Source organism: Vombatus ursinus, unplaced genomic scaffold (genome assembly GCF_900497805.2).
Source record: "Vombatus ursinus unplaced genomic scaffold, bare-nosed wombat genome assembly UNPS02012122.1, whole genome shotgun sequence".
Lineage (NCBI taxonomy): Eukaryota > Metazoa > Chordata > Mammalia > Diprotodontia > Vombatidae > Vombatus > Vombatus ursinus.
Genome location: NW_020951900.1, coordinates 1,276,149 through 1,298,001, shown reverse-complemented (window position 1 = coordinate 1,298,001; position 21,853 = coordinate 1,276,149). Strand labels below are relative to the sequence as shown.

General features: G+C 40.7%; 1 protein-coding gene across 2 annotated transcripts in view; it reads right to left on the bottom strand.

Annotated features, from left to right (window-relative positions):
• Window positions 1-7,603: 7,603 nt before the first annotated feature.
• The window catches only part of PPP1CC (protein phosphatase 1 catalytic subunit gamma), a 30,880-nt gene continuing 16,630 nt past the window's right edge, over window positions 7,604-21,853 (bottom strand). The window contains exons 3-8 of one of the 2 annotated variants that reach the window (XM_027857365.1): window positions 20,171-20,401; window positions 16,528-16,632; window positions 11,388-11,611; window positions 11,096-11,230; window positions 10,393-10,453; window positions 7,604-7,976 (exon numbers count right to left, since the gene is read on the bottom strand). In XM_027857365.1, coding sequence (XP_027713166.1) covers window positions 7,891-7,976; window positions 10,393-10,453; window positions 11,096-11,230; window positions 11,388-11,611; window positions 16,528-16,632; window positions 20,171-20,401 — 842 coding nt within the window. In that variant the 3' untranslated portion in view covers window positions 7,604-7,890. Of the gene's footprint in view, window positions 7,977-9,047; window positions 9,441-10,392; window positions 10,454-11,095; window positions 11,231-11,387; window positions 11,612-16,527; window positions 16,633-20,170; window positions 20,402-21,853 lie in introns of those variants that run through there. The other variant, XM_027857366.1, reaches the window with a different exon arrangement.

Sequence of the window (21,853 nt, the reverse complement as noted above, 5' to 3'; positions counted from 1 at the left end):
CAGCTTGATACCATCTTTGTGCCTTCTAGTCTTAAAGACCCTGGATCACTGAAAAGTCCAGTGACTTGCCCGGGGTCACTAAGCCAGGATGAATCAGCGCAGTGGGACCTGAGCCCAGGTCTTGTTGGTTTCAGCTCCATACCCATTATGCCGCACTGCCTTTCTAGCTTTGTAAAATAAGTTGTAAAAATGAGCTAGCCCTTCCTTCTATTTTGCATATATTTATGTACATTTATGTTGTCTTGACTGTTAGAATGTAACCTCTTTTGAGGACAAGAACTGGTTGTCTTTTTTTCTGTAGCCTGGTGCCTAATAAATACTTGTTAAATGAATAAATTTTGTGCCCTTACAGTAAAATGTAAGCTCCCTGAGGGCAGGAACTGGTTCACTTTTGTCTTTGTAGTCCCAGACTTGGTAGCTCTTAAACAGTAGGTGCTCAATAAATCCTTGTTAAATGAATGAATTTGTGCCCCTCCAAGTAGAGAATGTAAGTTCCTTCCCATATATATGAAAAAAAATATTTATAGCAGCTCTTTTAGTGGTGGCAAAGACATGGAACCTGAGGCGATGCCCATCAATTGGGCAATGGCTTAACAAGTTGTGGCCTGTGATTGGGATGGAATACTAGTGTGCTGTAAGAAATGATGAAGGGGAGAATTTCAGAAGGGAAGACTTACATGAATTGTTGCAAAGTGAAGTGAGCCGAACCAGAAGACCACTGTACACAGTAACAGTGATATTGTAACAATGATCAATTGTGGAAAACTTAGCTATTCTGATCAATACAACGATCTAAGACAATTCCAAAGAACCCATGATGAAAATCCACTATCCAATTCTAGGGAGAGAACCAATGAACTGAGTGCAGATTGAAACATGTTTTCCCCTTAATTTTTCTCATTTTTTTGAGGGGAGGAAGGTGGGGTGAAAACAAGGCTAATACGGAAATATATTTTGCATGACTTCATATGTATAATGAGTCTTGTATTTCTTGCCTTCTCAATGGATGGGAGAAGGGTGGAGGGAGAGACTTTGGAACTCAAAAAAAATAACTGTAAAGAGTGTGAGCTCCTTGAGGACAGGGTCTGTTTCACATTTGCCTCTTGTTGATCAATTGATTAATGATTGATTTAGGTGTATCGAAATAAAAGAACAAACAGGTTTTATTCTGCACCCACTACTAAACTTGGGCAAGGGCATGAGCAGATGGCCTGACTCCCTCTCTTCCCAGACGCCTTCGTTACTGGGATGGCTGAGCCCTGATTGTATTGACAGAATGTCAAGGAGGGTTCAAGGGGTCATACTTGAGTCTGGTCTCTCAGGGGCTTCCCTTCCTTAGGGTAGCAATGATCTGAAATGGCTCCTTGCAAAGTTACCACTGATTTTTCTTAGTCCTCTTGACCTCTCTACAGGCTTTGACACGGTTGTTCACCTTCTCCTGGACACTCTTTCCTCCCTGTATTTTCATGACACTGTCCTTCTTGCTTTCTACCTTCTGTGTTCTATTGTTCTTCCTCAGTCTCCCTTTCAGGATCATCACCCATGGCCCACCTCTGTCTGTGGGGATCATTCCAGGTCGTATTCTTAGTTCTCTTCAGCTAGGTGGCCAAATTGATAGAGTGCTGGACCTGGAGTCAGGAAGACCCAAGTTCAAATCCAGCCTCAGACATTTACTAGCTGGGCAAATCATAAAACCCGTTTGCCTCAGTTTCTTCAACTGTAAAATGGGGATGATAATAATAGCATTTATTTCCCAGGGTAGGTTCAAATGAGGTAATATGTATATAAAATTCTTAGCACAGTACCGGGCACATAGTAGGTGCTTAATAAATGCTTGTTCCTTCTCCCACTCCCCCTTTATTCATATATTTATTATCCTCCCCTGCACCCCCATGTAAGTTCCTTGAGGTGAGAGACTGATTTTGTCTTTGTGTGCTCAGTATTGTGGCTGGCATGTGGTAAGTGCTTAAGTAAATGCTTGTTGAATGAGTAAGTGAATGAATGAATGAATGAAGTCTCCCATACGACTTACGGAGCAGATGCTGTGAGCTCCGGCTGTCACAAAGAAGCATTGTCTTCTGCTGAACAGTCAGGCAGATCTCTCTGGTCACAAGAGGGTGGCATACATTTTCCCAATGTTCCTCCCCATCCTCTTCAACTCAGTACATCCCTATCCTCAGAAATGAAATGTCACCTTTAAGCATACTTCTTTGGAGACTAGAACTAGAGAGAGGCTGGGAACTTGGCTCCTATCTGATTCAGAAAGAGAAATGAACACACACATCCAAGTAGCATCCTCGTCTGGAAAGACAAATGACAGCTCAGCTCCATGCCTAGCATTTGGTGAATGGCTCAATCAACTGGTAGCTACAAAGGAGGGAGATGCTCCAGGGTCACTGCGTAAGAGGAACACAAAGAAACGTGCAGGGAGGCATAAAGTAACGTTTAGCAGAGACTACAGGCTACAAAAGAAGATTGCAAGGAAAAAATCACATATAAATGCAAAGATGAATAGATAGAGCACAAAAAGGAGTAACTCATAAACTGTTATAAAGTCTTATATTGAATTTTTAAAAAAATGTGCAAACCAGTGGATCTGCAAACAGCTAGGTGGTGAAGTGCATGGAATGTTGGGCCTGGAGTCAGGAAGACCTGAGTTCAAATCCAACCTCAGACATTTATTAGTTGTGTGACCTTGGCCAAGTCACTCCACTTCTGTTTACTTCAGTTTCCTCAGTTATAAAACGGGGATAATAATAGCACCTATCTCCCAGAGTTGTTGTGCAGATCAAATAAAATAATATTTACAAAATACTGAGAACATTGGTTTGCTTCCCTTTGTCCCTTCCCTTCTTTCTTCTCTCCTTTCCTTTCTTCTTTTTCTTTCTTTTTCTTTCCTTCCTTCCCTTCCTCTCTTCCCTCTCTTTTCCATGTGGCCATTTTCAGAAATGAAACTGATTAAACCAACACACGCTCTGTCTCCCTTTTCTCCACCCTGTCCCCCCAATCCAGTTCATGAATGAGTGGTGTTTAGTCTTAGTTTGTTAATTCTTTGGGAATGATTTCAGGCACATTTGTAAAGATTTACAGGATCAAGGATCTTTGATCTTGTCCGTATGAACACCCTCCCCAACTCTGAGATGATCCCTACTCCTCTACACACTGCATAAATGGTCTTAATCTTCCCAAGTTTCTGAGGCCAAAAAAACCCATTACCCTGAAGTCAATCTGGTGATAAAGCCTCTTCAAACTTAACAAGGCTGGTCCTCAGACAGCAGCCAATGACACAGTGTGAAGAGATGGAATAACCCCCGAACTGGGAGTTTATATAATAATACCATTGTAAAGACAAACAACTTTAAAGACTTGCAAATTCTGATCGATGCAGTGACCAACCAGGGTTCCCTGGGACTGACCGTAAAGCAGAGGGGTGATGGACTCAGGATGCAGAATGAGGTGCCCATTTTTGGATGTGGCCCTGTGGGAAGTGGTCTTGCTTGACCATGCATATTGCAAGGATTCTGTTTCTCTTTTCTTTTCAGTTGGAGGGGAGAAGTGAAAGAGAAATAAAATTTTGTTAAACGAAAAAAAATTTAAAACTTTTTTTTCAAAAAGAAAAACACATGAATTTAGTGCTAAATTTGATCTCTGATCTTCTACTCACTATGTGAACTTGGACAAATAACTTTACTTTTCTAGGCCTCGGTTTCTTTCTCCACTCAAAGGTAGTTAGACTAGATGATTTCTAAGGTTCCTTTCAGCTCTAAATCTGATCTTATAAATACATTCTGTCACCTAGGAAGGTAACTTTAGAGGTAATTATAAAAAGGAAAGTTGACCCCAAGTTACAAGTAGTTTAAGTATTAGTGAGGAAACTATTTATCCTGCCCCCCTACCCTTTAAAAATAATTGATTATGGGGCAGCTAGGTGGCACAGTGGATAGAGCACCAGCCCTGAAATCAGGAGGACCTGAGTTCAAATCTGGCCTCAGACCAAACACTTGACATTTACTAGTTGTGTGACCCTAGGCAAGTCACTTAACCCTAATTGCCTAAAAACAAACAAACAAAACAAATAATTGATTATGCATGTAAATTTAAGCAAAGCCAATATAACAATTCACACTTCAGAAGAGAGCTAGGGGAAGGCTCTCAGCACACTGGATGGATTCCCTGTGGATTTATGGAAAGACATAGATAGGTTATGAGGGTTGCCCAGGACTGGCAGGCAACACTATGGACCGTCAGTTTTAAGCTGGAAATGCATGTTAGGGTCGATCTAGCCTGACTGTTTCATTTTACAAATGAGGAAAATGAGGTAGGTCCAAAGAAGTGATTGGTCCAAGGTAACAAAGGCAGTAATTAGGAAGGAAACCCGTATTTATTAAGTGCTTACTACATGCCAGGCACTTGTGCTAAGCATGTTACAAGTATCTCATTTGATTTTCACAACCCTGTGAGACACGTGCTGTTATTATTCCTGCTTTTGTTGATATTCAGTTGTGTGCAAGTCTCTGTGACCCCATTTGGAGTTTTCTTGGCAGAGATACTGGAGTGATTTGCCATTTCCTTCTCCAGCTCATTTTATAGATAAGGAAACTGAGGCAAACAGGGTGAAGTGACTTGCCCAGGGTCACACAGTTAGCAAGTGTCTTGAGGTCAGATTTGAACTCAGAAAGATGAATCTTCCTGTCTCTGGGCCCAGTGTTCTATCTACTGTGCCACCTAGCTACCCTATTACCACTGTACAGTTGAGGAAACTGAGACAGTTAGAGGTTAAGTGACTTGTTCAAGGTCACACAGCTTTTAAGTATCTGAGGTGGGATTTAATCTTGGGTCTTCCTGACTCTTGGCTCAGTGTTCTAACCACTGCACCACCTAGCAGGACTGCAATTGCAAACTCAGGTCCTTTGCTTTTAGCTTCAGTCTTACATCTTGAAGCCTCCCTACTGGCCAGCTGCATGTTAATTTGGAGAGGATCACCAATACTATTTGTAGCTACTTAACTTTGTATTTCTTCCTTATATACTTAGTGTCCCAAAAGTCTTTGTATAGTTTTTACACATTGATATTTTAATGTTTGTACCTCATCTCCCTGGTTAAAATTTAAGCTTTTTGTAAATAGATTGTTTCATTCATTGTATTTATATCCCCACTGCTTAGCACTGTGCCTGGCACATAGTAGGTGCTTGATACTGATTTATTGATAGTAGAGATAGTGGTTGATTGCAGCCATTCTTGAGTATCAAAGACCATTTAGCCAAGTCCTATAAGAGAAGGAAGTGGGAGTGAAGACCATGTCACCTAATGTCACCTTTGTAGTACTGAAGTCCTTGTAAATGTACCTTAAGTTGCTCCTAAAGAACCAGAAAACTAATCAAGGAGCATTTGTTAAGGACCTACTATGTGCATGGCACTGTGCAGGGTAGATGCAAAGGCCTGGAGGTCCTAAGGGAGGAAACTAGAGGCACTCCCAAATCTGGGGATAACGAGGTCAGGGAGTCCTTGGGAGACTAATATTAGAGTGTCTGTTCCACCACCATTGGGAAAGGGGGATTATCCCCAAGAGTCAGAGTGGAGACAGATTCTGGGCTCCTGACAAGGGTGATGATAGGGGAAGACCAGTGTTCAGCCAGAAGGGGAAGGGGACATTGCATATTTGGAACAATCCAGTACTCATTTACTCACTGTAATTAATGAGTGCAGACATGCCATTTTAATAGGTATACTTAAAATTAGCAGTATCCCCTTTCCTCTTAAAAAAAAAAAAAAAGCCAGACCTATCATTTCATGGGTGTGGAAGACTTCTACCAATCCAAGTCAGCACTCTTATAGTCTTAGAGATTTCTGGGATCCTGAGAGGTGAAATGACTTGACCAGAGTCACACAGATGGGTAATGTTTGAAATGGGACTTGAATCCAGACCTTTCTGACTCTGAGCCCACTTGCTTCTCAGAAGCTTTACAGTACAAGTGTGCTACGAAAGCATAATCAGCTAATGAGCAAAAACAATCGGGTTTTGTTTTTTTTTTTGCACACCCTAGAATAATCCCTCCAGAGTTAGAGGTGATGAATTAATAGGACCCCCATGCAGAAGACCAATACTTTGCCTTGGAGGCAGCCAAAATTTGTTAGGACTTGCATGAAAGAAAGATCAAGTCAGCACCACCAAAGCAGACCATGTCAAGGAAACACCCTCAGTCAAGATACCACCGAAGAGTCCACAATGCAGACTTTTTGTCCAATAGGCAAGATTACATTTTCCTTTTTGGTGCTGTCCCACTTGATCAGAATTCAGTAAATCAACCACTAAGTATTTATGGCATCTGTTGCATGGACAGCACTGTGCTAAGCACATCGCCAAGATCCCTTCTCTGGGAGGTGAGTCCCTATCTCCAAAGGGAAATAAAGTGTCAGGTATAGATAGCAATTCATAGCATCACCAACTTTTTTTATGTGGAGCCTCGTGAATGAACATAATGAAATGATGTGATGGAAAGAGCTCTGATCTTGGAGTCAGGGTTTGGCCTCCAATTCCTGCTCTGTGCCCTGGGCTAAGTTACTTTACGTCTCCAGCCCCATTTCTTCCTCTGTGAAACAGATAATGCTTCCACTACCCACCTTGCTGAGAAAGTGATGGGTAGTGACAGGCTGAAGACAAAGATGGGAATTCCAATCCTGCCTCAGAAAACAGCCATGACCATGGACAAGTCATTTAATGCCTCCTTTCCCCATGTAAAATGGGCATAACAGCACCTACTCCTCCCCTTCTGCTGTGAGCATCAAATGAGGCAATTTGTGTTATCTTTGCACAACTGAGAAGTGTCATAGAAATGTAATATTACTACCTTACAGAGTTGTTTTGAAGCACCTTTAATACCAGCAATGCTTATACTTATGCCTAACAGAGACCCAATATCAAGCAATAATAGCAAATTATGCCAGGTGTTGTTGTTCTTCTTTTTAAAGACCACTGATCTTAAAAGAACTGGTGGGTGGTAGCCAAAAACAGGCTAAATAGAAAATTTCAGCAAATTCCTAACAGAGAACTAAGAGGGAGGCAGGAGCCAAGATAAGATGAATCAAAAGGGGCTGCCAGTAAACTTAATTGCACTTTGGCATCCCTAAACCTTTTGAAAGGACACCAACCCCATTGATCCTTAGTTGGGGGCATGCTTTTCCCAGGAGGCATGTTACACTTACCTGTGGCACGCTGTCCACCATAACTTACCATAACACTCCTTGGGCACTGCTAATAAGTTTTTTAAATCAAAACTTGAGACTGGCTGACATATTTTATCTTTGGACTAGTCTACAAGAATATTTTAGCAACGGTGATCAAGACACAGCCCTAATGCCAAATGCTTGATTCTATTTTCCCTAAATATTTGTTTTTAAAAGTTCCTAAGAATTTTATTCAACGAGGTTTTGAAAGGAAATGGTAAGTGACGGGTGAAGTCAGAGGTTAAAGGTTTCTTGGTACTTCTTTTATGGTTTTTTCATCACTGCAAGCCCAAGCCTGTTCAAACGAGACCTCCCAGTCCCCTGGTGGGGGAACTTCAATTTCCTCCTTATCTAGAAGTAAAAAAATAAAACCCCAAACCTGTCAGGGCACACGGCCGGCAGTGAGCAACCTCCTTGGTCAAGAGGAAATTCTGAGGGGTGTGGACAGACCCTGGAACGCCGTGGTGACTTCCCAAAGCTGCACTATCCTGAATGCCGGTAGATGGCGCAGCAGTAACCCTTGTGAGTGCGACATTCCCGTAACGTGCAGAATACGTGTCAGTGACCGTGCACAGAATGCTGGTACCCAGGCTGTACACACGTTCCAATGTCTTCCCAGAAAAAGTCAAACAGCCTGTTTGTCCAAGAACACGACTGGTTGGCTGTTCACTGGAGAGAAAGTATCCCGAACAACTGGTGTGTGGGCTGGCTCGCTCTGAACAGAAACGTTGCTGGGACTTGCCGTTTAGCTCCTTGGGAATCAAACAGAATTAAGGGCAGTTATCTGAAAAATAGTTCACATTAAATTCTTACTCTCCATTTCTTCCATAGACATAAACTGACCCATAGAAGCCCCACTACAGTGCCATTTGGGAAGTTAACGTGTATGGGGGAAAACTTTTGTCTTAAACTAAGCCAAGTTCTCCTGAGGCAACTTTAAGTACTTCATTAAAAACAAGCGGATATGCTGAAAATTGGGAATAGTACTAAAGTCGAACACAGAGAGAGGTCAGGAATAGACAAGTATCGGCTACCCACTTGGATTTTCCACGGGCCCATAACTACTTTCTTGCCCAATCCAGCCCAGCTTTAGGCCTGAAGCTGGTGCTAGTAATGTCCATTGCTAAGTCATACGGACATGTGAAAAGAAACAAGACGACGCATCACGGATGCTGTTGAGAAGCAGCCAGCTCAGCTGGCCACCCCATGAAGCCTGAGCCTTAAGCCCATCTTCTAATCTTCCCAGGTGAAATGGAGACCATTCAAAAATTTAAGAGCTGACTGAATTGACCCAGCCCTTCCCCCCAGCCCTTTCCACTCTGCATTCATTCATTCATTCAGTCCTGACTCTGTGCAAGGGGCTGTGAACGTGCACACATGTGGGGAGACAAAGACAAGCCAAGGTCCCTGGCCGTGAAAGCCCCCTCAGATTTGTTTTCCTTTCACACACTTTCCAGGTATCTCATTTCTAAACCTGAATTGCTGCACCAGCCTCTCACCTGACACCTTCCTTCATTCAAGCTAAGGCCCAACATGAATCTTTCAGGCACAACAGAATCCTGTTACGGAGCAGCTTATTGCTACAAAGCATAGATGCCATCCAAAGCTAATAAATAGCGTTCCCCCAAATAATGATCAGTCTGTAATTTGGGGGTCAGTCACACCTCCCCATCCCACCACTAGAATGGCGTTGTACTGCAGCTTTAAGGCTCAGACTTGGAACTTTAAGCAGGTTAACTGAGGCTCAGAGTTTCCATTTTACAGCTTCTTTTCTGAAAGAAGTGTATTTGAATGTGAAGAGACAAATCCAAATGGAGACACGGTGGTTTCCAGAGCAATTTATTCATTAAAATCTACTCAATATGCCATCAACAGTTTTCCTGTGTGTATTGTGCTGATAAATTGACACTGAGAGGATTTAACAAGTTCTTCATTTAATAAGTCTGAATTCGTTTTCACCACATGGTATAGTACACTGTCATCTGTTCAAACAGATTTCTTTAACAGATCTTAGTTTAAAAAAGTCATAGATACTGTGAGTTTTGTATAAACTGGTGAACATTAAGTTAATTCCTTTGTTTTTTGACTTACAAGCCTCAACGTCACCGCAGAATAAAGCATGTAGGCCAAAGAAAGCATAACCGATCACTCGTATAGAACAGTATTGTTTCTATAATTTGAAGCTTTCTGAATGGACGGGTTCAGGCCTGATGCAACTGTAAAAAGATTACTTAATGAATAGACAATATGGAAATTGTACAAAATTTTATTAACTTTAATCATTAATAGCATAAACAGCACTGCATTACTATTGGCTATTCAAAACCAAAACTTCTTTTTAAATCCCCAAGAGGAAGGCATTTACATACAACCATGCCAACGTGTATTTATGGATTGTGTCAATAACATATTTCAACAGAAACTTTGGCTTTAGGAAAGTCACAAACATTTAAAATAATGGCTTTAATTGTCAAAAGTATATGGTAGGGGAAGTGTGCTTTAATTAAATATACATCATACCAGTGATGGTGGCAAGGTTGAACGTTATTCCTAATGTTGAGAGCAATAAAACTAGTTTGCACATGACAAGACAATGAAAAGAAAAAGCAATCCCTTTGAAACAAATCATTTAAAGTATAAAAAAAAAAAAGGAAAAACACATTCACAGTGGTTTGTATAAACAATATGCATTTTATGACAGTAACATATGTCTAGTCTCAGAGAACACTAGTGCCCTCCTTAGATCCTAAAAAAACAAAAAAACAAGCATTTACACTACACATACATTGTACTGAATCAAAAAAATAAAAGTCAATCGTACAGTTACCCTGAAAGACAGGATCAACTGCTATGGAGTGTGCGGCAGGGACACCAATGGAAGTTGCTTTTTAAAGGAACAGAGAATTGTTTTTCAAAAAAGAAACTTTCCTTGGGAGGAGAGCAAGTCTTTCATCTGCTGCTGGAACCAGCAAATGACATTCATTAAATCAAAAATGGGAAAAAGAAACCACAAACACGGATCTATTTGAGCAAGCTGACCAGTGCACGTTCCAGTTTAAAAAGGAAGGAAGGGAAGAAAAAAGGAAGGAAGGCTCTATCCTATCACACAAGTCCCAACTAGGCAGTGTCAAATTGACCTCTATTTCTTTGCTTGCTTTGTGATCATACCCCGTGGTGGCGTGACAGGTCTGCTGGCGTTGGGCTTCTTCTTCTCGGCAGGCTTCAGAATCTGAAATGGTCACACAGGCATTTTAGGAGGCGGCTGCAACGGTGTTTGTGACACGGACGCTTGAGTGCCTGGGCAATTCTGACACTTAACCTAGCTCCGGGGCGCCCCCTCCGCTCCGCGCAAGCCGTGGGGGACAGGCCCATGTGGAACATGTTTCAGTGATACAGAGTCAAGCATCATAGTGACACAGGTAATTGTACATTGGTGGTCCTCAGCCTGTGGGCCCAGGACTCACATATGAATTAAGCAATTTTTTTTTGGCTAAATAATCAAGAAATCTAGAAGTATTTTCTCAAATGTGCATAAATACTACTGTGATTAAAAAATATGTGAAATGTGTTATTGCATTCATAGTTTTTCACTATGTATATTCTCAATCAGTGAATGCTGGTAGTAAAAGTGATCCCAATATTCAAAAAAGGTTGGGAAGTGCTCATCTACAACACAGCATTCGGTCTCTAGTTGAAACTGATGTTGTTATATGTCCACTCTATTTGTAATTTAATTGTTGCTCTACAATATTACCATTGTGCTTACTAAAAACTTCTTCCACAAACACAGAGCAGAAAATAACTTTGATATAGACAACAGTAAATTTGACCCAAAACAGTAGAAATAAGCAAAATTTTTATCATACTATACCTGAAAAGAACACATTAGGGTTTCATCCACACTCATCATGGCACCTGCATTGTCAAATTCACCACAATAGTTTGGGGCAGAAAAGAGTGTTACCAACTGCCTCTTTGCAAAAAATTCATATCCATCTTCAACCACCTTGGAGAAAAAAAATTTTGTAATTAGGCATAATTTCTAAACATGGCAAAACCAGTTCTCAATTCCCTTTTAAGTTTGTGGGTTGCTTAAGGAAACCTTTCATAAACAGTTAAAGGGCTAGCACATGTGCTTGCATATAAAATTCAAAATCTAATACCTGGTGGGCTCTACATATAAGATCCAAATCATGCTTATGGAGAAATTTGGCCACCACTTCGGCCCCAAATGTGAAGGACACGCCTCTGTCATTTTCACCCCAGCCTAAGACGTCTTTATCAGGGTCAGACCATAACAGATCACAAAGAAGACCTTGGTCAGGTACATCAGTGGGTCGCATGATTCGTCGAATCTGCTCCATGGACTGAAGATCTGGTGATAAACCTAGGGGACAAAAGGAAAACATGTTTGGGGAAAAAAACAAACCAAACATTAAGGTAGAGGAACTTCATTTAAATAATCAAGTGTCTTATCACGGAGGGCCTGGAACTGGTTAAAGCTTGCCAGTGAGGGCCTTAGAATTGTAGGTTTTTATTTTAAATCAAGATTTACCTTCAACACACACACACACACACACACACACACTTTTAAGTAGAAACCAGAATGTTAACATTTGGAAGGTACTTAGTGCTCTTAAAATTTGGAGGAACCTACCTTAAAAGATTATCTCATTCTCTCAAATTAAAAACAGAATCTATTTTTGGTATTTTCTTGCTTGAGATTTTTTCTTAAAAGGTCATGTAATTCTAGATTTTACCACCAATGCTATTTAAATGGCTGTAGATATAGATGATTTTAAGTGACCAGAGACATGTCTTTTAAAACCCCAGGCTGTCCAATGGCAGCCGGCTTCCTAGGCTCAATTGTCTTCCCTTCTACACACCCAGTTCAGTTTTAGTTACTTCTCACACTTCCAACAGCTCCACTTGGAACAAAACACAAGATGTATGACTCTGGTCAAGTCACTTAAGCTTTGTGGGCCTGAGTTTGCTTATCTGTAAAATGAAGAGGCTAGACTCAGAAACATCAACTGTTGCTGCTAGCTCCAAACCTATGATCCCGCTTCATTAAAACTTGCTACATTATTAAAATATAAAAAAACCACAGAATCCAGAACATATATGCCCTTGAAACCCAAACATAGCTCTAGAAGGTAAAGAACGTGTCTGTTCCAAAGCATATCACCATCAGTTTTCATTATAAATATACAGGTCCCCTTAGACCCACAACTCCCTGGATGTTTAATACTTAACCTGACTTACATAGCCTTTAAAAGAAGGTGAAGTATGTATGTATGTCACGTTAAGTCTCCTCAGCCTATCAGTCAGTCAACAATTAATAAATTTATTAAATGTTTACTCTGTGCCAGCCACCAAGGGCTGGGGATATAAAGAGAGGCAAAAACAGTACATGTCCTCAGAAAGCTTACCTTCTAAAAGGAGAGACTACATGTAAATAAACAGCAATGTGCAAAATATAGATGGAGCTGATGGAAATTAAACTGAGAAGGGAAGGCTCTAACACATGGGAGGACCAGGTAAGGCCTCCTGCAGAAGGTGGCATTTGAAGCCAAAGATGAGAAGAAAGAGCATTCTGGGCAAGAGAGATAGCCAATAAAAAGCTATGTAAACCAAAAAACCCCTCCTTAATTGATAGATGGTCAAAGGACATGAACAAGCACTTCTCCAAAGAAGAACTGCAAACGATGAACAACTACAGAAATGCAAATCAAAGCAACCCCGAGGTTTCATCTCACACCAGAAAATTAGCAAAGATGAGAACAGCCAGCGTTGGAGGAGTTGTGGGAAGAGGCACGCTAGTGCACTGTTGGTGGAGCTGTGAGTCAGTACGACCATTCTGGAAAGCAATCTGGAATTGTGCAAATAAAGCAACTAAACTGTCCACACCCTTTGACCTAGAGATTCCATTACTGGGCTTCTAACCCAAGAAGGCCACTGATAAGAATAAAGTCACCATATACATGGAAATATTTATAGCAGCACTTTTTGTGATAACAAAAACTGGAAAGAAAAGTAGAGAAAAGAGGAGGCACCACAAACTAAGTTTTTCCTCTTTTTCCCCCCTTTAAAAATTTAAAAAATGCAGGTAGAGTATATTAAAAACCTTACTCATTTCTGCTATTTTGGATTAAATTTACTATTGTTTAAACCAGGGCTTCTTAAACTTTTCCCACTCAGATCCCCTTTCCAAGGCTGTTCCTTGGTGATGCGTGGCCTGAGGGCATGTGTAATGCAAAGTGTGCGTGCTGTGGGTTCAGAACCAAGGCTGCAGTGAACTTACTATTCAGCACAGGCAAGCTTTGCCAGAAACACCTTGGATTCATTTCGTGTTTGATTCTGAATTAATTTCTGGTCTGGCCATTGTGTTCAGAAACCTTTTACTGTTGCCAAATTTTGTGTGACCCACGGTTTAAGAAGCAATGGTTTAAATCAACGTTATTATTTTCTGCTTTGTGGTTGTGGAATAAAATTCTGGTAGGCACAATGGTAGTATTGTAGAGCAACGGTTAAATCAGAGAGAAGGGGAGATCCTAAAGTGAAGTTTTGTAAATTTACAAATAGAATGGACATATAAAACAACAGTTTCAACTAGAGGCAAAATGATGTCTTGTAAATGAGCAGTTCTCCACTTTTTTGAGTATTGGGATCACTTTTAAGTAGTAGTTTTACTACCAGCACTTATTGTATGTGAAGAAGTAAAATAGACTGGAAAGAAAGGAGAGGGACAAGTTGTGGAGGGCTTTATAAACCAAACAGAAAATTTGATATTTGATCCTGGAGGTGGGATAGAGAGCAACTGGAGTTCACCAAATCAGGAAGTGATACGGTCAAAGCAGGACTTTAGGAAGATTGATCTGACAGAAGAATGCAGGGTGGAGAGGAGAGAGGCCTGAGACCTGGAGACCAAGCACAATTACTGTAATAGTCTAGGTGCGGGGAATAGTTTAGCACCTCAACAAGGGTGGCGGATTACAGTGAGGCAGAAATACTACCACCACTACTACTACCTAACATTTATATAATGCTTCCTGTGTGCCACGCACTGTGCTAAGCATTTTATAAATGTTGTCTCATTTGATCCCCACAACAACTCTGGGATGCAGGGGCTGTGATTACCTCCATTTTACAAATGAGGAAACTGAGGCAAAAAGGGGTTAAATGACTTGTCCAGGGTCTTACAACTTGTAATTACTTGAGGCCAAATTTGAGCTCAGGGCTTCCAGACACTGAGCCTGGTGCTCTATCCACTGTGCACCCTGCTGACAAGATTTGGCAATGGAACTGGCACCAAGGACTGGACCTGGGTAGCTGGGAATGACGGTGACCTCAACAGTAACTGGGAAGTTACAAAGAGGGGAGGGTGGGCAAGAGAACAGAAGCTGTTCTGTACAAGCTACATCTGGGCCATCTACCAGACAGTCAGCTTGAGATGTCCACTGGGTAGCTGGGGGTGCGGCTCACCAAGGAGGATAGTACACAACAGGAGTTCTTGACCTTTCTTGTGTCAGGGACTGTCCTTTGGCAGTCTGGTGAAACCTATGGCCTCGCTCTCAGAATGTTATTTAACGCATAAAATAAACTACATAGGATTATAAAGGAAATCAGTTATACTGGAATGTAGTTATAAAACGAACAGAAAACTCAAGCCTGTGGACCCCAGGTTAGGGATTCCTGGCATTAAGAGAAGAGTCCAGGACACAGCCCTGGAGAATATCCAGTTAGTGAATATGACATGGATGAAGACCCCACAAATGAGACTGAGGAAGAGCAGTCAGAGAAGTAGGAGGAAATCCAGAAGGAGACGCATGCCGAAAGCCCAGAGAGGAGAGTCCTCCAAGAACAGAGGGGATCAACAGCCTATTAGATGCTGAAGAGAGATCAAGAAGAACGGTTAGGGGTGGGACCTGGATCTGCGACTGGTTTCACGGAAAGGATAGCTCCCAGGTGAAGAAATTCTCTCTAACAATACAGATCAGCCCTTTATCTGCAACTTATCCTCTTGGAGACTTACCTTAAACCCTGAGAACTTAAGTGGCTTGTGCCCAGGGTCAGAGAGGGAGGCAGGGGGTGAAGTTGAGCCAATGTCCACCTGCTTTTTAGGCCAGCTCTATGCACTACAAGATGCTGCCTCTTCCCAGAAAGGACAAGGACTGAGAAAAAGCTTTTACATTTGGCCATTAAAAGAGCACTGGTAACTTTGGAGAAAAGTTTCCATTCAGTTTTAAAGTTGGAAATCAGACTGCAGAAGGTTTGAAAGAGTGAGGAGAGGAAATGGGGGTACCATGGCTTTTTCTAGAGTTTAGCTTTTGGGGAGGGGAGAGGAGTGGAGATGGTAGGATTAAGTGAGAATTTAAGGAAGAGAGAGACATATGCATGTTTGTAGGTAGCAGGGAAGAATTCAGTAGACGGGGGAAGATTAAATATTAGAAAAGTGTTGGAGAAGGAGGGGATGGTATCAAGGGTGCATGGAGAGGCTAGTTTTGACAAGGAGAAAGGCCACCTCTTCAGGAGCGAAGGAAGAGATAACAGGGTATGCTGCCAGAGGAATGTGAAATGAGAAGGGGAGAAGAGGGAGGGTCTCTGAATGGCTAAAAAAAAATTTTTTTGTGGGGGAGGGAGCGAAATTATGAGTGAGGGTCTCAGCTATGTGATGTGGGAGGCTTGAGGAGAGAGGTTTAGAACAGTGCCTGTGGAGAATGGGATGGAGAACTGGTTAGGGAGCAGCAAGACTTCCTTGATCGGGTGAAGGCCACTGTGATTAGATAACAAATTTGTAGTAGACACATTCAACATGGTTTTGTGATTTCCTCCAGGATCAATTCAATAGCAAAAGAATAGGAGAGCAGGAGTAAGACGGCAGAGGTACCATGATTCTACTGTAAAGTGTTTTGAAAATTTAAATTTGTTCCAATCCAATTGACACAATAGAGAATGAGGACAAAGAACAGGGTTAGAGATCATAAGGCAAAGGGAGTAATTCAATGACATCTTTTAATGAGGTTAAAAAAGGAAAAAAAAAACTCGAACCAAAAGATTAGAATTGCACATAATCAAAAATACCCTCCCACAAAACAGGCCATTTACCCTGAATTTTTCCGCAGACAAATAATTCCAACTTGATACACAAGGGTGGGTCAGGGAAGACAGGTGATTTAAAGTCAACAATGAGAATTGGATTTTGGAAGTCAGGCTCAGTATTATGAGACCCACAAACATGAATATAAAATCAATTCTATTCCCTCCAAACAGCTACTTTGAAATCAAATTCTAATCACATACCTCCATGACAGCAGAATATTTTCTCATCCACAATGGCTGCAATTGGTAAGCAATTAAAGCAGTCTGTAAAGGTTTTCCATAGTTTAATGTTGTATCTTCTTTTACCTATAAAGATTTTAGAATGACTTAATCTGCAGATTCACTTGCTCAACACAATTTTCAACAAATTAAGATCCTAAACATCTTATTAATAATAATTTTAAAACACCTCAAGTACTAACCACTAGGGAGTTTGGAAGAGACTTAGGAGAACTAGACCATTTATTTGGAGGTACCTGATCAACAACATCAAATGTAATTCTTACTACATGGACCCACGAATTTTGAATTTCACGGTGAAATCAGGTTTTGACACGAGAATATAATTAAGCCATTTTTGTCAAAGCCAATGAATACATAACACAAATTCAACTTGAAATCCCTGTTTTATACATCCCCAACAGGGCATCCTCCACTTGTGAACCCAAATGCCAGTCCATGTCATGGCTACTGCAGTATTCCTGTGAAGAACAGCAAGGAGGCCAGTGTTGGTGGATAGGAGAGCAGAGGGAATAAGAAGACTGAGAAGGTAAGAATAGAGGCCGGGCTGAACATCGCTAGTAGAGAACTACATTTCAGACTCGACACTTAAGCTCTGCTTATTCAATGCCTGTTCCTGGCATGAACCTAATGCTGCTGAATATTCTAAAGCTCCATATGCCGTGAAGTATAATTTCTGTTACACCTTACAATCTGGAAAGGTTCGATGATAAACTATATACAAATCAAGTACCAACCCAGCAAAATTTAGAGAAGCTCTTCACCAAAAGCTGGCCACTGGGGAATGATTTTTCTTTTGGGGATCATTGTACTTTTAAAGATCTGTTTAGTGAAGGAGAGGTCTACAGCAATTAGTGCATATGTACAAAGTATATGAATTAAGTACATTGTTGTTGGAATTCAGAGGGAATAAGAAACTAAGTTCTCTTTAAAAGTTTTCTAGGGAAATGTGTCTCAAAAGCTAAACCAACTTGCAAATATTTGGAATGTGATCTTCTTGCAAACTGTAAGAAAGTCTACAGACCAATCATCATTCCCAATTCCTCCAAATAATAAATCCCCTGGCAAATTGGCATGTGTCTTCATGGTTCTCTTCTTGGCAAACTCAATGGTCTTTTCTAAGTATGCAGTCTGCATTTGACACCGTGAACCATTCCCTCCTTCTTGAATGAAGTTGTCTCTTAGACTCTGACACTATAAGCTTCTACAGTGATTTCTCTCTCCCCTGATGGCTTCCACTAGTCATCATTTTAAAGATGATCTAAGTTCTGACCTAACACCAAATATCTATGACTTTATTCTAAGCTCTGGGACTAACTACTAAAACTGGCTTCTATTCTGGTGCAAAGAATACACTACCAATTACTGCAGAGTATGTACTGTATAGTTCCTGGAGTCAAAAAGGAGAAAATTAAATCTTTGTGTGATGACAGGCTTGTACTTCATTAAACTACTAATTTGATGACTTCTTCATAAAGGAATACCATTTCATATTAAGATCATAAAGCTCAAGTATGCTTGTATTTATCTTTCTAGAGACAAGTTCATTATGAAAAACATCTCATTGTAAGGATGTTTCCAAAACCCACAAATGTATCATAGTATATCAGAGGTCCATGAATGATAAGGGGGATTCAAGTAAGAGGATCATGCTGACTCTTTATAATATCAAAATGTTGATATTTATTTTCTGAAGCCAAATGCATCACTGGTAAAAAGAAATATTTCATAAATATATGCTCTGTACAAAAAACACAATCTTACTCATGAGTAATGATTATATTGCTCTATTTATACTCTTTCCACCTTGCCCATCTCTTAAAAGCATCCAACAAGCATTTATTAAGCACTTACTGTAGTAAGGGACTGTGCAAGGGATTGGGGTAATCGAAAAGAAAGAAATTATCTCTGATTTCAAGGAGCTCTGGGTCTACCAAGGGAAAATATGAACACAGGTAAATACAAAACATATGCAGAGTAATTGGGGGACAGGTAGGAGGACTAAAATATAAGGAATCAGGGATTTTTGGGGGGGGGATGGGGGTAGGGAGGGAGAACATTACAGGCACGGAGATGAAGAGCAAGAAGGAGGGTTGTGAGGGAAAGCGATGTACAATCAGCCTGGAAAAGGCAGCTCAGGGAGTCAGGGCCAACACCAGAGGCGAGGTCGGAGCAAACAAATTAGCTAAGGTTTTCTGTAAACTCATACTTGGACTTTAACCTCATCAACACCCTAACTTCCATAAATTTAAGAAAAAAATAAATGAATAATTACAGAGAGATGCTTGTAAAAAAGAATAATTCTCAATGAATACACCACAAAAAATGCTTTATGTAAAATGACAGAATAAGAACAATCAATATACACAAATGGAAAATTCTGAAGATCATAATTTCAAAGATAAACATACTGGTTCTGGTCGAGTGTCAATAGCTAATCAAGGCACGGACACTGGTAGTCATCAGTTTTAAAATAACTTTTAAGAAAACAGAACACTTGGATTTTAAGCACATAGTATCTGATTTTGTTACCGATGTCATGGATCCTGAGAGCCTGAATGATTAATATCTCCTAAAGGGTTGGTGAATGGAAGAACTATAATCACAGAGTATGGAAAAAAACCAAGTCATTGACCTTACATAGCAAACTGTGTAAATAGTTAAACTGAGGCTTCATTGTTACCAATAGGTGGCGCAGTGGATAGAGCACTGGCCCTGAAGTCAGGAGGACCTGAGTTCAAATGTGACCTCAGACCAAACGCTTGACACTTACTAGCTGTGTGACCCTGGGCAAGGCACTTAACCTCAATTGCCTAAAAAAAAACCCCCAAAAACCAAAAACCAAAAAACATAAAACATCGTTACCAACAAAAACAATCTGCTTTGGAAAATGGATGTTTCTGATGCAGAAATGTAAACAGTACTTAAAACTTGCTGTCATTTTTTGGTTACCCTGTAACTCTTCCTAGTGCCACCTTAAGCCAAGCCAGGTAAAATTCAAACCAGATTTTATATGCAGAAAGAACCCAAAGGAAAAGAGCAAGAATGAGCCTCCTTCTGCTCCCTTCAATTCAAAGTCCTCCTTTCTACTTACAAATAAAGCTGAGGTTCATTTCTAAGGTATGAGGGACACAGGGAGGGAAGGGGATAAGTATTTATTAAGTACCTACAATGTGCCAGACACCATGCCAAACACTTTAGAGACATAATTTCGTAAGAGAATTTCAATCAATGTGTACATTTTAACAAAAATCCATTGTAACAAACCACTCCGGATACTGCATGGAATTCCTGGCAATATGAATTTTTTGCCTCTCACTGCACGATTCTGAAGTTAGCAAATTCAACTTTTCACTGACACATACATACTAGGAAAAACAACACACACTAATAAGTAGTTTTAGGAACTCATTTAAAAAAGGTCTCAGAATTATGTTGGGGAATGTACAACAATACACAGGGTAGCCCCAAAAGCCCAGTCTTCTGAGAGAAGCACCTGAGCTGTCAAAGACAGTGTTACTCACTGGTGATGACGGACACTGCCTCTTAGAACAAAGAACTTCGAAAAGACATAAATAACTTCTCATATAGATGAGTTACTTACATTCATCATAAAATCCATAAATTCTATTGATGCTGGCACATTCATGGTTCCCTCTAAGAAGAAAAAAATTCTCTGGGTATTTGATTTTGTAGGCCAGTAGAAGGCAGATAGTTTCTAAGGACTGCTTTCCTCTGTCCACGTAGTCTCCGAGAAACAGGTAGTTGCTTTCTGGCGGGAAACCACCATACTCAAAAAGCCGAAGCAAATCGTAATATTGTCCATGAATATCACCTAAAAATAAGAATTGTGTTACACGGCTCTTTAATGCTCTGAATTCACTTTGTTTTTGCTAGTTAAACCTTTGGAAACATATCCCTTGCAGATTCTTCCATGCAGTATGGCATTAAATATCCTTTAATTTTATGTCTGACCTAAAATTCTGTAATTCTTAGCAAACTGACCCTGTGTTATACACTGTATAGCTTAGTACTTACTTCATTCAATTCAATGCAACTTGGTATACTTATTATTTAAATCTTTTCACCAAGGGAAGAAAATCACACCTGACCAAGGGACTAAATGTCTCATTAAGAGATACTCCTGAATCTTCTTGTCAAATAATAGAGCTTTTCTTCCAGGTCTGCTGAGCACTAATAGCCAACAGATTTTAAAGTGCTATTTAGGGAGGCCTTTACTTCTAGTCCTCAGGCTTAAATACCCAATTTGCATGTAGGAATTACTATAAAATAATAACTCAGATTTATAACTCAGTTTCCTCATTTATAAAAACATGAGAGCTGGGAGTAGGGAACGATCTCTTTAAGGCCTGTTTTCCAGCTCTAAATTGTCTGACTCAGTGACATGGGTAATATAAGTAGCATTTTAGCCCTGTTTTGTACACGAGGAAACTGAAATGAAGAGATGAGCCTCACCCCTCCCCATCACAATTCCAAACCATTACATTTCTTCACATTTTTCTCCATCTCTTCTCCCCTCACCAACACTCTTCTACTTGATCATCAAAATCACTAAGGAAAATATCTCAAGTACTTCTCACCCTCCCACATCTCAGGGGTGGGAGAGGAGGGGAAGAGAAAACCTATATAGAGATTTCATTCATGTAGGGAAGTTCCAGTGATGAAATCCTCTCTAATCAATACAGACTGGCTGGGAGAGTGTGGAGAGGTTAAGTGACTAGCTCCACATCCCATGCTACTGTCTGTCAGAGGCAAGACTTGACCCCAGAGCTTCTGCCACAACCAGGGCTTCTCAGTATCTAAATAACAGAGGATCATGATGTAGAGATAGAAGGGTCACATAAACTAAGTCAGCTGTTACAGGAGTGAGGCTTCAAGAATCGAACTATTCCTCAAATCCTTATGCCTAATGAATGAGTAGGACACAGCATGATAAAGAGACAGTGAGCTGGCCCAGGACTCAGGAAGACCTAGAGTCCAGCCCTGGCTGTGTGACCCTGGACAGGCACGGCTTCTGTGCCCCAGACAACTCCCTAAGACCCTAAGCTCAGAGCAGGTGCCCACATGGACAGGACATCAGGGTTGTTGACTGGCAATGTTCCAAGCCAATGAAACTAGAACCTGTCCTCCTCTTGCCTTAAAGAAAGGGGTAAGGGGTGGGAGAAGAATGAGACACCTAGTAACTGCCTTATTAACACATCCACGATTCAATTCAATATCACACACACACACACACACACACACACACACACACACACACACACAC